The sequence below is a fragment of the Perna viridis genome, chromosome 11 (genome assembly GCF_037379345.1).
Source record: "Perna viridis isolate PV_CMFRI_1.1 ecotype Kerala chromosome 11, ASM3737934v1, whole genome shotgun sequence".
In the NCBI taxonomy this organism is placed as follows: Eukaryota; Metazoa; Mollusca; class Bivalvia; order Mytilida; family Mytilidae; genus Perna; species Perna viridis.
The window spans coordinates 10,680,773-10,703,718 of NC_142455.1; the positions used below are offsets into that span (position 1 = coordinate 10,680,773).

The 22,946-nt window shown below is 32.2% G+C and overlaps 1 protein-coding gene and 1 long non-coding RNA gene across 2 annotated transcripts; both read left to right on the forward strand.

Moving 5' to 3' along the window:
- LOC148602951 (uncharacterized) lies at positions 1 to 13,365 on the forward strand. The gene is made up of 12 exons (XM_088552618.1): positions 1 to 120; positions 878 to 998; positions 4,134 to 4,202; positions 4,417 to 4,636; positions 4,900 to 5,183; positions 6,585 to 6,728; positions 7,658 to 7,864; positions 8,420 to 8,535; positions 9,156 to 9,297; positions 9,761 to 10,770; positions 11,564 to 11,801; positions 12,972 to 13,365. The coding sequence occupies exons 1-12, from the start codon at positions 44 to 46 to the stop codon at positions 13,281 to 13,283; spliced, it is 2,940 nt and encodes a 979-aa protein (XP_088408744.1). The 5' UTR covers positions 1 to 43; the 3' UTR covers positions 13,284 to 13,365.
- A 3,878-nt stretch (positions 13,366 to 17,243) lies between these two features.
- On the forward strand, positions 17,244 to 21,290 carry LOC148602952 (uncharacterized). The gene is made up of 4 exons (XR_015916788.1): positions 17,244 to 17,366; positions 18,544 to 18,727; positions 20,665 to 20,724; positions 21,231 to 21,290. It is a non-coding gene; the product is annotated as an uncharacterized LOC148602952 (long non-coding RNA).
- Positions 21,291 to 22,946: the final 1,656 nt, after the last annotated feature.

A 22,946-nucleotide genomic window follows, 5' to 3' on the forward strand; every position in this document is an offset into this window, starting at 1 on the left:
TCAATACACTTTTTCTGCTTCATTTAAAGCTATTGCCTTACCTATGGTATCTATATTTGTTCATATACAGGTGTACAATGAATTACTAAGGCAGAATCATGCTAATACATTGGTATGTAGGTAAGCTGTAACAATTTTGTTTTTAACTTAAGTGTTATTATATCTTGAATAGAAAGTAAATTATAGTATAAAAAACAAAGGCAAATATTGAACAAATTTTAAATGTAAAAAAGTATGAACTTCATTGTTAAACAACTCTACACACTTACACTGCACAAATGGCAAGGAGTGTATCGTTAGAGTAGGAGCGGATTGTCAAATTTTCACTTACAATGAACAAATGAACCCTGATGCACTAGTTCTTACATATTCATATTTATAAATCTTTTCATATACATTCTAAATTCGTATGTTGTAAATTAAAGTTGGGAATCATATTTTGTACCAATGAGGAAAAATAAAGGAAATACGAGTTTAACACCAGAATACAACAGAAAAAATATCCAACATATAGAGTCGATAACAACGTAATGTCATCGAATTTAACCTGCACCGTGCCAATTATTAATAAAATATTTTGTTGAGATTTAGACGTGTTAACAAAATAGGTTTGGAATTACAAAACTTTGATTATTCAGGTATAGAAAAATTTTACCATATGATAAAGGTAAACATATAGCTTAGATATGATATATTCGTGATTGTGAATTGAAATCAATATTGTTCCTTTCAGATGCATTCATGCGTTTGATTTAAATGCAGCACATTATGAGAGTCCGTAAACGATAATTATTCCGTTAAAAGTAACACAAGGTGTTGACAGTTTAGCGATATGTTAAGGGTGATGGTTTTTATTAACTTTTTTCTTGGATTTTAGATGTATTTGGTATGCAACAAACGAGTTAGGCTCTATTACAGCCATGGCAACCTCAAAAAAAAAGAAGAGTTCTATTCTTCAGCGTTTACAACCAAGTGTAACAGACTCAGATGATTTTACAGTATGTATTTTTACATACTACAGCCTGATTTCTGTTGTAAAAATAACATCCTATTCATATTGATAAAAAAATTCATATTAAACGAAGTTGTATATTCTGTTTCCCTTAATTCTTGAAAACGTAAACAATCGAATTGCTCTTATAAAGCGATTTAAGTTCCCCAAAACAAATAGCGCACGGCACATTGCGATTCTAATTTGCACACAAACCTGTTAACGTCATACGAATATTCCAAATCCGGAAAAAACATTACTCAATCAATTCAAGACTTTTTGTACGTTTCAATTCTTCGTATTCATCTTTAAAAGGGATATTTGACTGAAGAATATATCTGTATTAACTACCAGACAAAACAATCATGGTAATGCAAGTTGTGGACAATCCATATCTTAGACCATTAAGTAGCACTCCAGCTAAGAATCATGTGATTGTGATTCATAGGTAAAATGCCTACATATTTTTATTTTTTTTATATTTTGTTTGAATTGCAATAGTAAACAGAAATTAAAATTTCAAAATTGAGGGAGATTACTCTGTAAATGACACTAAAATACAATAGAATCTATTGGATTTTCAATGTTGATTATCCTCTAAGAGCAGGCAGATTGGAATGAATAATTACACATTTCATAGTATAGACCCATAAAACGAACTTAATTACAAAAATAAAGATATGTAGCCTTTTTGGGGATGTATCACATTTTTCAGATTTTGTATGATTCTTACATAGATAGCTACTTAAACACTTCATGATGACAGTTTCTTATATTACGTATTGTTGTAATTATAATTTTAAGGATTTTTCTGTTTGTCGATTGAGGCAAATATCTTAATGTTAAATATTTACAGTAAGGAGGATAGTTATGAAGGAAAGTTTTGTCAGTAAATAGAATATTTCATATAGTTCATGTTTTGTTTTTACATATCTAATTGCACACATTGATACACAAAGTTTAATGTTTGAACAAAATATGTAATGTGTTCTTGTGACATGTCAGGAAGCTACAATTTAGTTCTGAGTATTGTAAACAACACCATACTATAAATTTACATCGTTCCGATTTCACCCATGTCGCTTTTAGGCTATAACAAAAACATCGCAAAATTTCTAAGTTTGCACTTTCATAATTCATAAATAAATATGCAAGCATTATCTGAATTGATGAGATATGGTCGGATATTTTTGGTAAGTTTTCATTTTCAATGTTATAAAAGAGAAGCATTTATTAATGCCGATACAATTTTGATGTACTATACTAGCTAGTAACACAGTTAACTGTTGTACATACACAATACATGTATGATATACGCCATTGTAATGACATTTGTAAATGGCAAATAATGTGAATGCTACTTATGCTGAATTTTATACTTTTACGATTTTTATTTGTTTACTTTCTTAGATAAAACTGCCGGTCCATATAATGCCATATGGACCAGTAAGAAATTATATGGACCGCCTCGCTTTCAAATTAAGATCATGGCGTCATAATATAAAAAGTTGTCTATGTTTCTCTTTTCTTCACACGAATGATCTAGAGTAAACTATATATAAAAAGTATAATATAGCAAATATGGTAATATATGGACCGGTTTATTCCACAGTCCTCCACCCTGTGTTTCTTTTTCTTTCTTTTGTTTTTTGGTCTTCCTTATTTTCTCCTCACTTCGGGAATTGCCATACAAATTTCAAGGTGGTATTATTTTGTCTTCTTAAACATGCCTTAGCTATCCATTTCTTTAACACACTATACTATTGCATACATTGTATTGTTGTATGTTACTTGGGAAATATAACACCAGTTACTATTTTTTGTAAAATATATGAGGGCATTGTTGAAACACATTTTAGAAACTCTCAGTTTGTTTTTTGTTTGTTTTGTAATTATATCCTCACTGATAATGGATGGTAATCTAATGTTTCAGTATATACTTAAAACGTCTTCGCATGTTGTTACACCATTGAAAGTCGTAGTAAATATTATTCACAGTATAAACCTTCGAAGATATAAACTACATCCTCAAAGCTCTTAACTGTCACTGAATGCAGTGGGATTCCAGGAAATAGGGAACCAAGCCTATTGCTTGCTCATTTTTTACCTTTACATGTTCACAGTTTTCCAACTAAATTGGTAGGTGACATATTCCGACGCTGCTTTTTCTTTCTGTTTTCGTTAACGTTCCTGTCATCTATGGTATCATCCTTTCAACATCTATGTATGGAATGTTTATATCACAATTTATATGCCAAGGCTTGCCGAAAATACGCAGACTTTTTTCTTACCGTGCTGGACGTTTTACAATTGGGCTTCGCGAGCAGTGTTGTTTTGATACAAGTCATTACTACAGAAGTTTTAAGGTCGTCGTCATAAGCTTGTGGATTGCCTACATATTTTTGTTTTGATATTATGTTTGAATTACCATTGTAAACAGAAATTAACATTTGGTTTTTCATATAACCCGTGTTTTTAGAAGATACAAAATATATAGATTACACTGTAGATTTAAAAATTAAGGGAGATAAGTCTGTAAATGACACTAAAATACAATATAATATATTAGATTTTTAATCTTGATTTTCTTCTAAGAGCAGATAGATTGGAATGAATAATTACATATTTCGTCATATAGACCCATAAAATTAATTACAAAAATTAAAATATGTAGCCTTTTTTGGGGGTGTATCACTTTTTCAGATTTTGCATGATTCTTACAAAGACACTACTACTTAAATTCTGAGAGCAGAAATCTTTCTATATAGAGAAATGTTTTATGAAAATAAAGGCCACTTGTACTTTGTTGTTTTACATTTTTCCCTATCAGAGTAATTGGACGTTAATTCTGTCAAGTGAACATTTTTGCGGGTATCAATTTTCGTGGTTTCAAAAAAAAAAAGCAAAACAAAACAAAAGCAAAAAAATGATTAGTGTTATCTAGAGTTAAAAATCAATTTTCTATTTTACGTGGTTTTCTGTCCACCGCGAAAAGAGCGGAAATTAGTACACCGCGAAAATTAGGACATTTACAGTAATTGTATTCAATTTTTATCAGTTGCGCTATTGAAAACAAACATGAATATATTTCAAATCTTATGAAAGCTCGATAAACAGTAATTACTGTGGTTTTTATCTTTAGGAAACATTACGGTTGTCTAGAACTGGTGAAAAACCATTCCTAAAAGGAAAAGATTTGAAGACAGCAAGTGTATGTATCAAGTATCCTTTATCCTGTATATATATATATATATATAAATCTTACAATTTATTTTTTTTTATTATTAAAATGGACCAACTCGCCATAAAGTTTTGAATCATAAGCATGTACGCATCACTCCTGATTTGAATAAAGGAAATCAAGGATTCGAACAGAAACAAAGTTTGCAATTTTTAAATCAAATCGATTTTACCGATTTTAACAGGATGCGGCCGCAAGTGTCATCACGAAAGCTGCATCATTTGACATGAAAGGAAAATCAGCCTTATACGACGTTTATGCAGAAATTGAAGATATGTTAGAAAGTGAACACTTTTTCAAGGAGGTTAAGGAAGAAATGACTGAAGAATTTGGTGATTTGCTAAAAATTGTCAGAGCCAAGAAATCGGACGTTTATGACGAGCTTTGCCCAATAGTCATTACAGGTACAAGAATATATATATGATGTGACTTACATTGGAAAGACTTCATAAATGGGTGGACTGTTACATTGCATTTAATACATTATTATGCATTATTGTCTCTAAAAGATCAATCTCAAATTCAAGCATGCTACAAATGCATTTTCGTGTATCAAACTTCGATGTTAAATGTATGACGAATGAGTTATATCACAATAAGTTGTAACCGTCACGGACAGGATAACATTAATTAATATATCCTATTTTATGCTATTTATTTAATATAGGCGAGACGAGTGCAGGTAAAAGTACATTCATCAATTTATTGCTTGGAGTTGAACTTTTACCTCAGTCACCTTTGACTTGTACATCCCCAATATGTCGAATAAACAACAGAGACTTCAAAAGGATAATTCTAATCGACAAAGAAGACAGAAAAGAAAGCGTCCTGGTGTCAGTCACTGGGGGTGCATCAGAAATGAGGAAAAGGCTAAAGGAATGTGTATGCGCTACAGAGGCCGGAGAGAAGTACGCATGCGTTGATATATGCTGGCCTATACCCTGTTTACAGGTAACTTACATTACATTACATTCACATATCAAAAAAGCATGATGTAGTCGCTTCAAAAAGCTTTAACTGTATAATTCAGAAACAAATTACTTCTATGTTTGTTCAGTGTAAGTGTTTGTAAGAATCAGGCAAAATGGGAAAAATCAGAAACATGATTATCTATTTATCTATTGAAAATAAAACTATTAAATCTCAGCATCACTGGCTTTACTCAGAAATATTTCAATAGAATGTTAGAAAAATGAGGTTTTTGACAGTTTTTGAAATGTTCATTTTAAGTGCATTTCAATGAAATTGTACCTCAATGGTCCAGCATGATATGAATATCTTGTCTGTTTTCCTTGATTCTGATGGTGCAAAACGTCAGATTACACAATCAAAACGATGTTTTTTCATACCATGTTTCACCCACTGCCTGATTCTGACAGGAATTGACACTTAAGTAAGTTAAAAGCTGAAACATTGATAATAAACATATATGAAACCGTGACATGTCAATATATAAAAAACGATGAATTTTGTAATGATGTTATATATCATGGTCTAAGGTGTTTTTGTATGTTGTAAAGAAACTTAACTCACGGTCGGAAGTTGGATTATTTTCCTTATAGAAATTTCTGAAATTAATTTTCACTGGTCATGTTCAGCCATTTCTGTCGAAATTTCGCCGTCCGCTGGTTTAATAGAATTTATATTTTTTGACCAGTGACCAATGACCCCCACTTTTCTTTTCATAATTTCATTAAAAAAACACATCAACATGTTATGTGGAAAGTTTTAATGGAATCGTCGTTATTTCTATAGTGTTTGAACGGACAGAACTTTATTTTCTTGCCAAAATTTCAAATGCTTACATATCAAAAACAAGCAAACTGACTCATCTATTTTTTTCATCCAATATTGATCTTAACAGATATTTCACAATTCTATGAAATTCTTGTTACACTTAAAAAGAGCGGCAAACACCATTAAATTACATACAGTACATGTTTGGGGGGAACTTCACATGTAATGGAGTTTCGGGCAAATTGGAATGGGGTATTTGATATTGCGAAGAGACCATATAGCAAGGGAGATTGAGAAAGGGAACACCTGGATGATAAAGACAAATTTGTCTTAACTATGAATTTAAAATGTTGTTTAAAAAATAACACATTATTTTCGTAACACGCAGAACCCGTGTTTAATACGAGTGGTGCGATATTTAATATGAATGAAGAAAAGGTCATGGCGAATGGAGCAATGGGGAATCAGGAGATTGGGAACCGTTTGGTAAACATTTTCATGGTAAAACTGTGATCTATGAAAGTTTTATCTATAATAGAAGGATAATTGACTCGTCTGGGCTAAACGACGTCACTGCGAAGATGATTGAAACATACGAATGTATTTTGATTTTAGAATAAAATTATGATAGTAGATACCCCCGGTATTGGTCCTGATAATGACGTCCTGACACAGAGACTGTTCGACTACTTACCGTCAGCGCTGGCATTTATATATATAATAAATCCAACAAATGCTGGAGGAATACAAAGCGACCGGGTATGTCTTATACAATTAATTTTGGCGTCTATAGTGGCTTATCCGAGTATGTATAGCGTTCCCTTATGTAGAAAGTATTATCGATAAACTGTCAGTCCTAGAAAAGTGATATTTCTCGAGCCCTTTTCAACATTTAAGTAGCAGTCTTTCTAACAATCAGACAGCAGTTGATTCATGCATGTCAAAAACCCACCGAATTCAGTGTTATTTCTTGTTCAGAAACAGTTACTGAGCGCAAAACCAGTCTCAGTTTTTCATTTGGTTGTTGGGCTTTTGAGATAAAAATTATATAGATTGTACATGAAATTGGCACTTTGCAAGAGTTATCGTTCTTCATTTGGTTTCATTTGGTCGATTTTAGTGGTAAATTAATGTGTGATTTTCTAAAAAGTGCAGATCTGAATGCAGAAAAGATTGTTGTTATTTAAAACTACAGCATATGTAAACTGAAAGAGCATCATTTGTTTGATGGGTTTTTCTTTACCATGAATCACTTCACCATTGGCAGTGTCTGAATTTTATTTGGACTGGTACTTTAGGCATCATAACTCTAAATTTGGCAGCCAATGCATTATGATAATTGAATTCAGCACAAGCAACTTTGTATAATAAGTCATTGACCTCAGTTACTCCAAATACTATTTACTTTGGTCTACGTTATTTTGTTGGAATTATGACTTTAACACTTTTTAATTGTATCTATTTATCTTTATTTCATGCATTTTTAAGCGATTGCCTTGTTTTATTATGACATTAGCAAAGGTTTGCCAAAAACAAGTTGTTTGGTAATTTTATAACATGATAACAAGTCATGGTGAAATAAGGAAACAGACGTGTTCAAAGCTTTACACACGAGCTATAAACCGACTTTAAAAACATTTGAAAATTGTTTTTTTTTTATCTTAAACCATGAATATTATTACAATTAGTTGCAGCGGATACTCGATGAACAAGAAAGACGCCGAATTAATGGAATGAAATCTGTGTTTGATCCTCGAAGAGCAATTTTTGTATGCAACAAGTGGGATCAGATGCATGAAGACGAGGATAAAGTGTTTGACCATATAAAACAGAAGCTTACTGAGAAATTGATTAACTTCGACAGCAATAAGTTGTACAAAATTAGCGCTTGGAGTGTATGTTTATATTTGTTGTTTTTCTGATGATAAGAAACCAAATATATATTGGTTACCCAAACTAGTGCTGGTTACTCAAACTAATGCTGGTAACCCAAACTAATGCTGGTTATCCAAACTTATGCTGGTTACCCAAACTAATGCTGGTAACCCAAACTAATGCTGGTTACACAAACTTATGCTGGTTACCCAAATAAATAAACCAACAAACAAATCAACTGACAACTACAGAAAACACAGACAACAAACCTACCACGCAAAAATAAACCTTGCATAGATTAAAAGACATTTATTGAGTATCAAACAAGTAGTCCTTAATATAGTAGCCAAAATTTTGAAATAAGAAAATCGAAATACCGAAACGAGAGCTCAAAATCAGGAGGCATACATTGCACAATTTCAAGGTGTATCGTCGATCTTGAACAGAATGCACTTTTCAGAACGCTTGAAAGTCGTCTTAGATGTCGAATTAGATTATCGGCTGTTCAAATGATATTGCTTAAATGTATCCTAAATCGCATTGTATTTCGATTATATGTTTGATTATTGAAACAGGAATTGCAAAAGTCAAAGGAAGGACATCCTATTTCTGAGGAATTCAATTCACTCTTAAAAGGAATAGACGAAATGATTCCTGCTTGCCTTCAGGAAAAGCTCGCACGTCATGCCAGGTTAGTTATAGTTCTGTCTTTTAAATTAAAAAAAAAACAAACCATATTACGTTGCAAACGAAATAGAAAAACTGTTGATCAGACATTTTAATCAGTATGTGAAAAGAGTAAATGTAGAAACATTTAACCACAAAAACAATGTTACAGGTTCTTAATTAAGTACGTTTACAGTACCGTTTACCATGTTCAGTATGACAATAACAGTTTAATTCATTTCGACATATTTTTAAAGTGTGTTTTATTTTTGTATTTTCCCACCACTGTCACAGGTTAGGGGAGTATTGAGCGATCACAAACCCACAAACCAGTTTAACCCTGTCACATATTAGGAGAGTATTGGGCGCTCACAAACCAGTTTAACCCCGCAACATAATTTATGCGCCTGTCCAAAGCAAGGAACCTGTAGTCCAGTGGATATCGTTGTTTTTATATTTATTGTTATTCGTTTTACTTTTTTTCTGTAGATTAGGTCGATTTTCGTCTTAGCATATAGGTCTTTCGAGCATTTGCACATCTAAGATACGTTTGTTTTATAACTGGTATATTTCCTACCACCATAATTGCCATATTTGGCAAAGGGTCATGAAAATCCATAAATTTTGATGTTATGAAAATTGCAGTTGGCAGAAATACTTTCTTGACCGCTTGGATTTCAAACTGAAAGCAAGGATAACAAACGCATTGCGGAACGAGGACGAGAAGCGGGAAATGGCCCGAACTGTCGTAAAACGGACGAATAAAGTTCGACAAAAACTTCCTTTGGTAAGTAAAGGTGCTACTTATCTTTTTTGTCCTCTTTTCCATTTTTTTCTCCTCGAACATTTTTAGACTTTGATTGAGTATTGGTACCTAGTGTTTGCTACAGAGTATGAAAACAAGCTTTGTTTTTGCCTCTTTTCTGCATTTTATCGCTCTTTTTGGCTCTACAGAGTATTCAGGAGATCAAAATTTCCAGTGATTCAAATCATATTTTCCACCTACAAACATTACTTACATTCATCAAAAACACAGAATAACACACCTAACTTAACAAAATAATTAAGTCAATCATTTCAGTTATTAAAATGTCAAAAGTACAGAAATTCAAAAACTGACTACGTAGTAAGTTATATAAGTTAACACCCTTTATCAGGATTTGTTGCATTTAGGCGGGTCTCTTTTCACATAGTTTTGCTTTTGAAATATACTATTTCTTTATGTCTTTGAATGAATATTCCTAATTCAGGTAAAGGAAAAATTAAGGAGCATCGCTGAGGAACGATGTAAGAAAGTGTCAGATGATTTAAACATTCACTTACACTTAAAGGAAACTCGTGAACGCATGTTCTGTTGGGCCGAAAACGAACTTCCAGAAAAAGACATCATTGTGTCAATTGATCAAGAGATTGCATCTATTGCTGAGTACCGTATTAAGCGTGAAATTCAGTCATGGCTTCAAGATACAAATAATTGTGACTTGTCTGAATACATGACTAAAAATTTTCAAAAAGAGTGTACAGTGGTGGAAAACGATTGTATAGAAATTGACAACCTTATTTTAGGTCGTCCACTTGACCCCGACGGATATAATTTAGGCTTACAGACTGCGACTCCTGGAGATACAATCGACGGTATTATCAAAATTTTACCAAAGTCAAAAGTGGGAAAATTATTATTATTCACCACGTTACTACCTTTATCACCTTTCTATTTACTGCCAGGTATTCTTGTTGCACCGGCATTAGTTTTTACTAAAGCAAAGGAATCATTTCAACACAGTACAAAGGTTAAAAATTATTTGAAAGACAAGAACAAGTATGCAAATGAACTTGCTAACAAGATGATAGAAAATGTATGCAAAGATACAATTATCGATAAAGTTTTTCAACATTTTCTTAAAGAAATATATGAACAAGTCGACTTATTTTGTGAAGTCACTGTGCCAAAAAGAATAAATACTGGTGAAATACTACTTAAAAGAATCGAAAATGATCTTCGACTACCAATTGATGTACGAAAACAATGTTTTCAATTAGTGACCAGTTCGAATGCTATATATGGTAGAGTTTTGCACACGTTCATGATATTCTTCAATATGTTTGTAATAAAACATTCAGAAATCAAGAGACTGGAAGGCAACAAAAACATTGAGGTATTGGTACGTGACAGGTGGAAACCAGCCTTCGTAAAAAAATTCAAATGTTCAGTAGAGAATCATTTGGACTGTACAAAACTGAGTAATATTTATCGTCTTCGGTAAGATGTTTTTTTATAACTAGTTAGAAACGAAAAAAAATTATTATTGATATATTTAAGAGCACTTAAAACATGTAGTATTGACCACTTTAGCTGCTTAAGACATATTGATTGGTTTTATATTGCATTTTATTTTTGAAAAGTATATTCAGAAAAGGAGTAGAGTAAAAATTAACAAATTTATAAAATATTACAAATAAATGGGTAACTCAAATATTCTTTAAGAAAAAAAGTCAAATTTTAGGTTAGCTAGATATGATATTATGCTAGGACCAAAGTATGCTTAAAGAATATTTCAAAACATTTTCTTTACCCACCCCTGTTTCAACACGAGACTGCCCTGTCAAGCCCTAGAAAGTTTCGCTCGTACTATGGATCGAGGCTTGATGCAAGGGACTATACGGAACTATGCAATGTAAAATATCATTACACAAAGCTTTAAGTGAGTAATTTTTGAACGTAATTTCATCGTTTCTTCAATTACAAACACACTATTTGATTAATTATCAGAACGGTACATTTTTTTCAATGATGACGTTACCATAAGCGACAAGATGAAATCGATGGTGTAGCGCCGTTGTTGACGGGACAGTAACCATTTAACAACCCGGACGTATATCGGCTTGGAAAAACGTCCATATCACTATAAGATATGTGGTAAAAACTGTATTGAAAGTTGTAATCGGTTTTCTGTTCAATGTACGTGTTGTTCAAAATTCTCTGAAAATACTTAGTACATTAACACAAAAAATATGACTTAAGTTTTACAATTGTTCTGCATTGTATTTTGCAGGAATCTTGAGCATCAGAATATAAATACGAGTTTTGGAGTGACTCTTGCATCATCAGCTAATTGTTATGTCTTAGAAATTTATTCGGAAAAATGTGATACGAACTTGTCAGCTTTGATCTTTAGCGACAAAGAGCCTTGGTCTTCCATAAAAACTTATCTTTCACAGATATTAGAAGGACTGGCTTTTCTGCACGAACGAGGGTTTGTGCATGGTAATTTGAAGCCATCAAATATCTTGGTAGGTGATGTTGCATTTGTACACTTTATACGGTTGTGATTGTACTTGAGTAATTGAGTAACGGGTAAAGTTTTGATACACCTTTTTAAAATAAGTAATAAATAAATAAATAAATGAAAAATTTAAAACATTTTATGCACTTCAAAATGTTAAAATGAGTAAAAAGGAATAATTTAAAGAGCATTTGAATATTTACACATGATATGGCTTGCGTCATATGTCATGTGTCAACTATGGCATTGATATGACACGATTTATTAATTGATCATGTTTTATATCCAATGACATCTATTTGAAGTATTTCAAGGCGATAGCAATTTACTATTGGAGAAACCCTGTTTTCTCGTAGTCCGACACAGAGGGCCGGAAGAAACACTCTGCAGGTTGATATGTCGTCAAACACTCGTCATTGTATTATTATAGTCCGAGTGTATTGACTACCAATTTGAAAGTTCTGGTATGACTCGACCGGGAATCGATTTCCCGATACTGTCCGTACTTGTTGCGATCTACTTCGTAACCATCTTAACGCTCGAGTTGACAAGAATGTTTACTTAAACAAGTTGCCATGTCCTATACAGCCAGTTTGATAGAACATTTGGTGTTTAATCCAGCATTTAAGGACAAGAAGATATGTTTCATCAATAGAACAAACCATGCTTTGTGCTAGCATAAAACGCTGTGTCGCATTTTGATGTGCTAGCTAATAGACGGTTGCAGGTAGAATGTCACCCCGTTGTACTCTAACCCAAAGCTAATCATTCGTCAATCTTACGATGGTATACCCCGTGAATGCCCGAAAAGCATTCTTTTTTTAACTTTCAGTTTTAGAGTCTTTGGTTTGACGCTGCACATGCCGTGTATGTTACCCATGGCTTTCGCGCTCGAGGCGAGCTCTTCCTACCACAAGACTTCTTAGGCGATAGACATGACAAGATGATTAGATGATATAACAGACGATTACTGAAATAAGTACGTTTTGTCGAACAATTGATGTTTATTTCATAAAAAAATACAAATGTATTTTCATTTTCTCGCTTCACGAGGTTTTTTATGAGACATCCTGTGTACTTCGGTAACGTTAATATGGTTTATTGGTTAGATTTTTCAGCTTAATAAAAACAGTTGCTGATTTTTCAAATGAACAAATAATGGTCGGTTTCATTTTAGGTGAAAGGCGGTAATGCTAAATTGTGTGATGTCGGTGTGAGTTTTTCGCATGGAAAAAACAAATCATTATATGGAAAGGAAATAGACATTTTACGTTTTGGAATTATTGTATGGGAATCATGGTATAGACGTTCATGTATTGATGATCTAGAAGATGTTGATTCTTACGACGATGTAGAACAGTCTATCGAGAGGGAAATAATGCCAATATTTAATGCAGACATTTCCAAAAAATTAAAAATACTGATAACAGAATGTTGGGATAAAAACCCTGAAACACGCCCAAGTGCTGCAGCCATATTAATCAGATGATGAAACACATGACGACTACAAAATGTTGTTATTTGTTACTTAGTTGTACTTTAAAGAAATATTAAAAATAGTGTTTAAAACATGACTGTAAATCATCTTCTTGTTGCCCGAGGGTCTGACTTATGTATGATTTAGAACATGAGAGGTATTACAATCACAATATCTGCTGATGAATAGATATGTAATGTAAATTATATACTCCCTAACTTCATTTGCATGGGTAAAAAGCGATACGTTTACAGACTGACAAGGTAAAAATCAGGCAGATCCTGTGATGTGAGAGGCACAGGGTAAATTTTATCCCACTGATTTTTTTTTTTGTTTTTGTTCCAGTGTAATGGATATATCATATGTTCGTCAAATAGTATTAAGATTTTTTTTGATCGACAATGGATGGCTCAAAAAATGATTAAAAAGTTCCCTAAGAAAGCTATCGAATTTTACACAAAATGAATGAGTGATCACCCTTTTTCAATGAATTTCTATGCTTTCTATGTAATTTATTTTTCTTTAACCGCGGCAGTTAAACAAAAGCCAACATTCAACTTTTAGAAAAGATGCATTTGCGATATGAAATGGGTAATTATTTAAGAAAAAAAATTGTTAGGTGCTATACTTCATACAAGCAGGCTTCTTGAACAGGGTTATGTGCTTACAAGATTGACGTCATCACTACAGAAGTTTTATGGTCGTCAGGATAATTACGGTGTATTCAACTGCATCATGAAAAGTGATCTGTTCAACGTGTCATTTCCTCTTTTGTTTGCCCCGGACTTGAATTACCCTACCGGTGCACCTGGTCCATGCTCCCAGTTTTTAGTGGAGTCCGAGTTGCTCATTTGCTTTTGTTACTTTGTATGTATGATTTTAGTTACTTTATGTTCTTTGTTGTCTATGTCTGTTTTCCAGTCTGGTCTTTGTCCCTGGATTACATTCTTTTGATTACCTCTATAACCTTGGTTCCCTTGATTACTGTTCCATGTCTGGTCTTTGTCTCTGGATTACAACAAAAGACAAATTAAGAAGTGTTTTCGCTGTAACTTTATTACTGTTACCATATTCAATCAGCGATTAAAAAGGTATTTAAGAGGGTGTCCATGCAAAAACCAGGCAATCGGTGGCAATTGACAAATTTTGATATTGAGCAAATTTCATCCATTTCGTATTATGAATGCATCTTTTCTGAATGTTCGTGAATGATTAAATAGAAATAGAAATAAGTAGCATAAATAAGTAAAAAAAAATGGTTGCTTTGTTAGGGAACTCTTTGTATGATATTGGAAAAGAATATTCAAGGGGGTAATGTTGTGCCAGCATATCATATTATTTTCCTGACATTTACAGCCTTTGAACATGTACACATTTCTGGTGGTGTTGCGAAATTCGATACATTTTGCACAGGTTTCAATAACATCAGAAATTCAAGAGCATAACACATTTACCTCATTAATAGTCGTGATCAACGAAAGTTAACTGTATTGGCGTATTGACATTTGTGACTCATGAACTGAGACATTATCCATTTCTGTACTGAGGATAATTTAGAAACGAAATTCACAATTCAACATTACTGAGCAATACTGCATTTCAAATAAATGTTTTAATAAAGGCTGCCTCCGAAAATAAAATCTTACTTAATACAAGATTCTAGCCCCATAAACGAAAAATTGTCTGTACTAAGACTAGACGATGTCAGTCATAGTTTGTAAAAGACAAAGCATATTGCAAGACAAGTGCATTTTATGTGAAAGGAGGACAAAGTTATTGATTCCTTTCTTGCACCTCTTTTCTCCATTCCCACATCCCATCACAATTTTTACCTATATTCTCCTTTTTCTCCTTCCAATTTCCCGTTTCACTCCATTCTGTGTCCCTCTTATTCAGAAATCAATAGGTCTTGTCATATTGGCAGAGAGTATAGCCGTCAAAATCCCACTAGAAAGGCACATGGTTGTACTTCTATAGAAAGTTTTCTTTTGTTTTTATATATATATATATATATATTTGCTCGATGTTAATTGTTCTTCATTGATAATGAATAATATAATTTAATGGGCAGGTGTTCTGCTTGGCCCTGCAAAAAAAACCTGCAAATACAGATAGGTTTCCGAAGTTCACTTTCAACGTGTGCTAAGTGGAAACTATTCTGTAAACTTGGATAATTTACAAGACCCATATGAATACAAACAAGATTTGAGAGAGTTGACACTAGTTGTTAAAACTTTTTAAAATAACATGATTTAAGAATTCTCCGTCAAAGAATTGGGGACAATTTATATAAGGTGTGGCACATTAAGGAAAAAATACAGAGATTTAATGCATTAACCAATTAATTATATCTGAAAACCCCCAGAAATAACCATCAAAGTGTTTCTAAAAATTTTCCTTCTTAAGATATTGACAGGTCAAATGTAGTTGAAATGCACTACAGAAAAATGACGGGAACATTTTCCAGCACTCTTTGCCTATGTAAGCAGTACAAAAATATTTACGCCACAGATGCCTCCGGATAAACTTAAATAGCTTTTTCATTCTTTTCTAGATGTGCTGAAAATATTTAGGCAAAAAAAAACTAAATTGTTGAAATTAATGTGCCACCCATTGCCTGATTCTTACACAGAATGGTAATTAAATGGTGCAGTTTTTTTATGTGATTTGCATACGATTCAAACACTTGTTATATATTACATAGACTGAAAAATAAATTGATTTAAAGAGTAATTATGGAAATTAAGATTATAGGGGAAACCAAATAAAAAAAATGTAACACAAGGACAAAGACCAAACATGGAAAACAGCCACAAACAAAAAATGAAATACTCAAAACCAAAATTATTCATATTGGAAGCCAAAGAGTAATCAAGAAAACCAAGATTCTAGAATAAATCAAAAGAATGTAATCCAGAGGCAAAGACTAAACATGGAAAACAGACAAACACAACAAAGAACATAAAGTAACTAACATAATGCATACAAAGTAACAAAAGTAAATGAGCAACTCAGACTCCAGTAAAAAACTGGTAGCATGGACCAGGAACACTGGTAGGGTAAGCATCCTCTGCTTTTCTGGAAACACCAGCCAAGTTGCTCATATAAAGTCAAATCCAGGGTAGACGAAAGAGAAAAGCAAAATTATGACATGTTGAATAAATCGGTTCTCCTGGTGCATATGGATACGTCGTAACGATCCACGAATTCGTCGTGACGACCATGAACTTTCTGTTGTAAATTACAGAATGTGATAGAACGATGTTTGCTTGGTCCTGCAAAAACTACAAATGATATACATTTTAGAAAAGATTGTTTTCCCAAGTTCACTTTCAACATGTACAGTATTAGCTGCGCTAAGTAAAAAAAAAACTGATTATTAAGAAATAATTATTGTTCATTAACGACTAATTTTCGTGGGTAGGCCAAACCATGAAATTTGGTTCGAAGCGAAAAGTATATTCCCATCGATATGTGTACTGAAAACCTTAAAGCCACGAATTTAAGAAACCACGAAGTTGTGCCTTTCCCTAATCCACGAAAATTGGTATCCACTAATTAATGTGCTTTCACGGTAAAATTTCAATTGTATTCCTTCCTATTCTGTAACTTTAATAATTTGGAAGGCCCATACGGATACAAACAATGTTTGAGATAATTAGCACTAGTTGTTGGAAGTTTAAAGCTTTTGATAGTACATGATGTCTTTTTAGGTGATTTGAATACGATTCAAACACTTGTCATATGATCAAATTTTATTCTTCGACCTTTGATATCGTTAAATTGTTTGCACAAAGAAATATTTCTTATGGCAATTGTCTAAAACAATAACATATTACACCACTTAGATAACGTTCCTTGGACTGAATAATCAATTAATTTAATGTCAGTTATCAACTGCTCTTTCGGGCAACCCAAGGATTTCCTTCATATAAAATGATTGCCTTACCTAAATTAGACAAGGAAGTTATGTGTACGTGTTCAATTGCGCTTTGATTTGTGTTCCTTGACTGTTTTGTGACAAAAAATGCATAGAAACATTGATAAACTAAAATGAACCATTTTTTTTCTGTTTCTTATATTGAAATATATAAGGTAAGATTAAATAAACCTTTTGTATTTGTTTATGTTATTCAAATATATAAGGTAAGCTAAAATAAACCATTTTTTTCTACTTTTATTATTTTATAAGTGTCGACATAATATGCGTTTTGGTTTTTTTATTTAGGTGTTTAAAAGTCAGATTCATCTTAATGATTAAATTTAATATTTTTTTATATTGCATTTCTTGATTGTGATTTAAGTCTTTTGTAAGAATCAGGCAGTGGCTGAAACATGGTATGAAAAAACCATCATTTTGATGGTGTAATTTGACTATTTGCACGATCAGAATCAAGGGAAAAACAAGACTTTCTATATCATGTTGGTGCATTTAGATATAATTTCATTAAAATACACTGTAACTGAACACTTCAAGGGCAGATCACTCTGTCAAAAACCTCATTTAACTAACATTCTATTGAAAAAATTTCGAGCAAAGTCAATGATGCAGACATCAAATATGGTCTTTTAAATAGTGTTTTGACACGTATGTTTCTGATTTTCCCATTTTGCCCGATTCTATCAAATACTTAAAATTAACTTGCATTGGCTTTAAATTTTATTCAAAACTGCATGTCTATAAATGACATGTAAACAGATACGGAAGCCCAATAGTGCCAGGTGTTCACTTTCTTTTAAGTCGCTATAACGACTTAGAATCTCGTTTTAACAATATAGCTAACTCGTTTAAACGACTTAGTATCTCGTTTTAACAACATAGCTAACTTGTTTAAACGACTTAGTACCTCTTTTTAACGAGATGGCTAACCACGCCAGTTATGTCGTTATAACGAGATACTAAGTCATTTAAGCGAGTTAGCTATGGCGTTTAAACGAGATTCGAAGTCGTTTGAAAGAGTGAGATAGTAGGTCGTTCAAACGAGTTAGCTATGTCGTTATGACGATATATTAAGTCGTTTAAACGAGATGCTAAGTCCTTTAAATAAGTTAGCTATTTTGTGAAAACCAGATACCAAGTCATTTGAACGAGATATTAAGTCGTTATAACGAGATACTAAGTCGTTTTAACGAGATAGACTTAAACATAAGTGAACATCTGGCACTAATGGGCTTCCGTAAACAGATGTGTTTTGATAATTATTCTAATATTAGATAACATAAGGCATTTTGACATTTAAATTTTCCTAGCTGCATTTTTCTTGGTTTCTAGACTTATTTATCATTCAACCAACGTATAAGGTACATTTCCAACCATGGCATTATCAAATGAGGGGCATACTTCTTTCACGAATGTGACAGACTCAAAAGAAGACAAAACTTCTTTCACGAACGTGACAGCCTCAGAAAAGGAGAAGACTTCTTTCACGAACGTAACAGACTCAGACGATTTGACCGTAAGTTTTACATGTTAAAATCTAATTTCTGTGGTTAGAAAATACCATCATATTCATCTTGGAAACAATTAATATCACATATCTGACGTTATTCCCCTTGTGTATCATATGTCATGTTACTTTAAATTTATAGAATGACAATCTCTTTTGTCATTATCTGTGTCTGGATGTTTTGAACTTCCAATTCTATTTTGAATTCATCCCTCAAATCTTATATATATTTGTATTTCTTTCTGTAACATTATTCCGCACTCATCTATATGATAATTTCATGAAACAACCTATTTCCAGGCGGGGCATATAGAACTAATGACAAAAACCAACAAGAGATAACAGGTCGCTCTTAAGACAAAATAATTTTGCACTAGAATTTTAATTGAATTTTAATTCCTTGTATTAATGTTTCTTTAAAGTTGTTTTATTTCTGTCTGTCAGTTCATTACCTTGTTGTTCTATGACTCAAAAAAACTTTGAAGGATTTTGGCGATTTTTAGGACAATATCTGACGTTATATTTAGGACGGTCCTGCTTTTATTTGTTTTATCCGATTTTCCTTATCGGAGTTCTTTGACTATTACTGTTAGAAAAGTTGAAAGCCCTAGATTTTTAATATACAAAAGTATGTCTCGTCTCTGTGACCAAATAGAATGCAAAACAATGTAAATCATTTATATGTTTTCAAATGACCAATCGCGGCAATTAACACTGTTCACTATAACACTTGCACACAAACATATTTAAGGGTTAAATATGTTAACTTTCTGTTAAGTTTTCTGACTTGTCTTTCCATTCCACCCTTTTCCAGTATAAGCCTTCTTAATATCATGTTCAATTCGAAAAAAAGGAGAAAGGGAAGGTTACTAGCACATGAAACCTAAAAAATAATTTTTCTATGGAGGCACACAATTACTTCCAACACTATTTCTATACTAAAAATGTACTGTTGTCCTCATGTTCAATACTTTAAATATTGTCAGTCAGATATCTAATGGATACTATTAGTATGTCATTCCGGGTCATTTCTTTTACGTATAAAAGTATATTATAGTAAATGTTCATATAATTATAATACATTTTTTGAATGATCAGCTTAAAGTATGATATGTCATGAGTCGATGATGCACGCCTTTGATGTATTTACTCAATGTAATATTCTCCTATTTAAATATTTTAGTTTTCATGCTTGACCGGCGTATAAAAGCCTTAACCAGTTGCGTATTGTGGACATGAAAATAAATGAAACATATATTTCTTTTTACTCTCTACCTGTTGAAGTAGCACTCCAGCTAAGAATTATGCAAAATGTGATAAATGGTTGGAAAGCCTACATATTTTTATTTTTGATATCTTGTTTAAAATGCTTTAGAAATTAATATTTGATTTTTCATTTAACCCGTGCTCATAGGAGATAAAAATTGTATAAAATGCACTGCAGAATTCAAAAGTAAGGGAGATAATTCTGTAAATGACACTCACATACAATAGAATCTACTGGATTTTCAATGTTGATTATCTCCTAAGAGCAGGCAGATTTGAATGAATAGTTACACATTTAGAATACAGACCCATAAAACAACTTAATTACAAAAATAAAAATATGTAGCCTTTTTTGGGGTGTATCACATTTTTCAGATTTTGCATGATTCTTACAAGGACTGCTACTTAAATACTGACCAAAAAGACCGTATTGTGAGCTTTAACCAAAGTGTTCAAAAATAATGATAACGTATATTAATAATACTAAAAATGATTACCTCCGTTATCTTTGCGGTATCATAAACACTTTTAAAGAAAACAATTCAGCCATATTTTAGGATTACAAGAAACGTACTTAGTTTTTGTGAATTTCACACTAAAAAGTAAAACATCATTTGTTGTCTTTGTATTGACAAATCATTGCCTCTTTTTTTTCAATTATTTTAAAAAAATATTATCAGGAATTACCACGAACTGATGAAAAACCATTCTTAAAAGGAACAAATTTAAGAACAGCCAGTGTAAGTACTATATCAAGAACGAAAAAATTCCTTTCTTTCAGTTTTTAATGTCGCACTTTGCTTTCTTCCTTACCAAAGTTTTAATGTTGCTTAACATGACAAAAACATTTGAATCAAAATATACATGCATCACAACTCACATAAAATGAAATCTTAATTCTGATGTAGGATGCCAATTATAGTCAAATAGTTAAATATCTTGTGGATATGTAAAATAGGCTTTTAGTTGCCACACTCTCTTGTGTCTGCAGTTATATACATTGTGTTTATGTATATAAGGAGGTAGACCTAGGGTAAGGGACACAAGTCTGAAAAATCTTTAGAACGTTTGTATTTAGCGTTCTACATCAATCTCATGTAAGCATCAAGTTACTTGGACTGATTTTATTCTGTTTCAAAGAAAAACTTGAAAGGCTTCTGTGAAATTTAATATGATACAAACACATCATTGATTTCAATAGTTATGTCCCTTACCCTAGGACTACCTCCTTAAACACTTTTAACAGGAGGAAGCGACAAACTTTATTACAATGCTTTTCATATTTACTGCTAGTAACTGTTTTTAAAATCGTTTTATTTAATCTTTCTTATTTTATACTACGAATAAACGAAATATAAATTTTTTAACGCAAAAATTACTAAAACATTTTTATATTTTATTACACTTTTTTATACCTCGTTGAGGCAAAAATTGTTTCTTTTATTCTGCTGCCTTTGTACTTTCTACAAAACGACGGAAATTGACTTATATATGTATCATCTTTTTAACCAAATTTTTCAGTTTTTCATTGGAAGCAAACGTAGCAAAAAATGTAAAATATCACTCTTGGTATAATAGTAAAATTTAAAATATGTGCCACTACCCCACTGAAAATTAGCTTTAAATGACATTTTGTAATGCTAAAGCCCACTGAAAATTAGCTTTAAATGACATTTTGTAATGCTAAAGCCCACTGAAAATTAGCTTTAAATGACATTTTGTAATGCTAAAGCCCATGGAGTATTAAAGCATCAATTAAAATGGCTAATTTGGTATTTTCTGTTTAGAACTGCTAGTATCCCAGCTGATATTTCTGGGGTTCTTTTGATGACTTGTGCCAATTTTTGTTGTCAGAATTTATCAAAAATTGCAAAAATGGGATTTTCGATTTCAATTGAAAAGTCGCAAAATCCGACTTTACAAATCATTGTTTAACCCAAACAACTCGAATGTGGTGTCATTTGACAGATAATTTAATCTTCGACATGATAGAGAGCGCCTAGTTTGAACAAGTGTGCGAAACTTGTTCCGCGCACGAGTTAAATGCTCAAGCGTTCTTGGCACAATTGATCATATCTTGGTTATGATAGGCGGTTTGATATCGAAGTTGTGACGTTTTGGCGGGAGAAAGTGGGCTTTAGCATTACAAAATGTCATTTAAAGCTAATTTTCAGTGGGCTTTAGCATTACAAAATGTCATTTAAAGCTAATTTTCAGTGGGGTAGTGGCACATATTTTAAATTTTACTATTATACCAAGAGTGATATTTTACATTTTTTGCTACGTTTGCTTCCAATGAAAAACTGAAAAATTTGGTTAAAAAGATGATACATATATAAGTCAATTTCCGTCGTTTTGTAGAAAGTACAAAGGCAGCAGAATAAAAGAAACAATTTTTGCCTCAACGAGGTATAAAAAAGTGTAATAAAATATAAAAATGTTTTAGTAATTTTTGCGTTAAAAAATTTATATTTCGTTTATTCGTAGTATAAAATAAGAAAGATTAAATAAAACGATTTTAAAAACAGTTACTAGCAGTAAATATGAAAAGCATTGTAATAAAGTTTGTCGCTTCCTCCTGTTAAAAGTGTTTAAGGAGGTAGTCCTAGGGTAAGGGACATAACTATTGAAATCAATGATGTGTTTGTATCATATTAAATTTCACAGAAGCCTTTCAAGTTTTTCTTTGAAACAGAATAAAATCAGTCCAAGTAACTTGATGCTTACATGAGATTGATGTAGAACGCTAAATACAAACGTTCTAAAGATTTTTCAGACTTGTGTCCCTTACCCTAGGTCTACCTCCTTATATACATAAACACAATGTATATAACTGCAGACACAAGAGAGTGTGGCAACTAAAAGCCTATTTTACATATCCACAAGATATTTAACTATTTGACTATAATTGGCATCCTACATCAGAATTAAGATTTCATTTTATGTGAGTTGTGATGCATGT

Excerpts from the sequence above, each read along its gene's own strand:
- LOC148602951 (XM_088552618.1), top strand. The coding sequence starts at position 44 with ATGGTATCTATATTTGTTCATATACAGGTGTACAATGAATTACTAAGG. Across the intron at positions 121-877 it reads GCTAATACATTGGTATGTAG|ATGTATTTGGTATGCAACAA; the intron begins GTAAGCTGTAAC and ends CTTGGATTTTAG. Across the intron at positions 4,637-4,899 it reads TTGCCCAATAGTCATTACAG|GCGAGACGAGTGCAGGTAAA; the intron begins GTACAAGAATAT and ends TATTTAATATAG.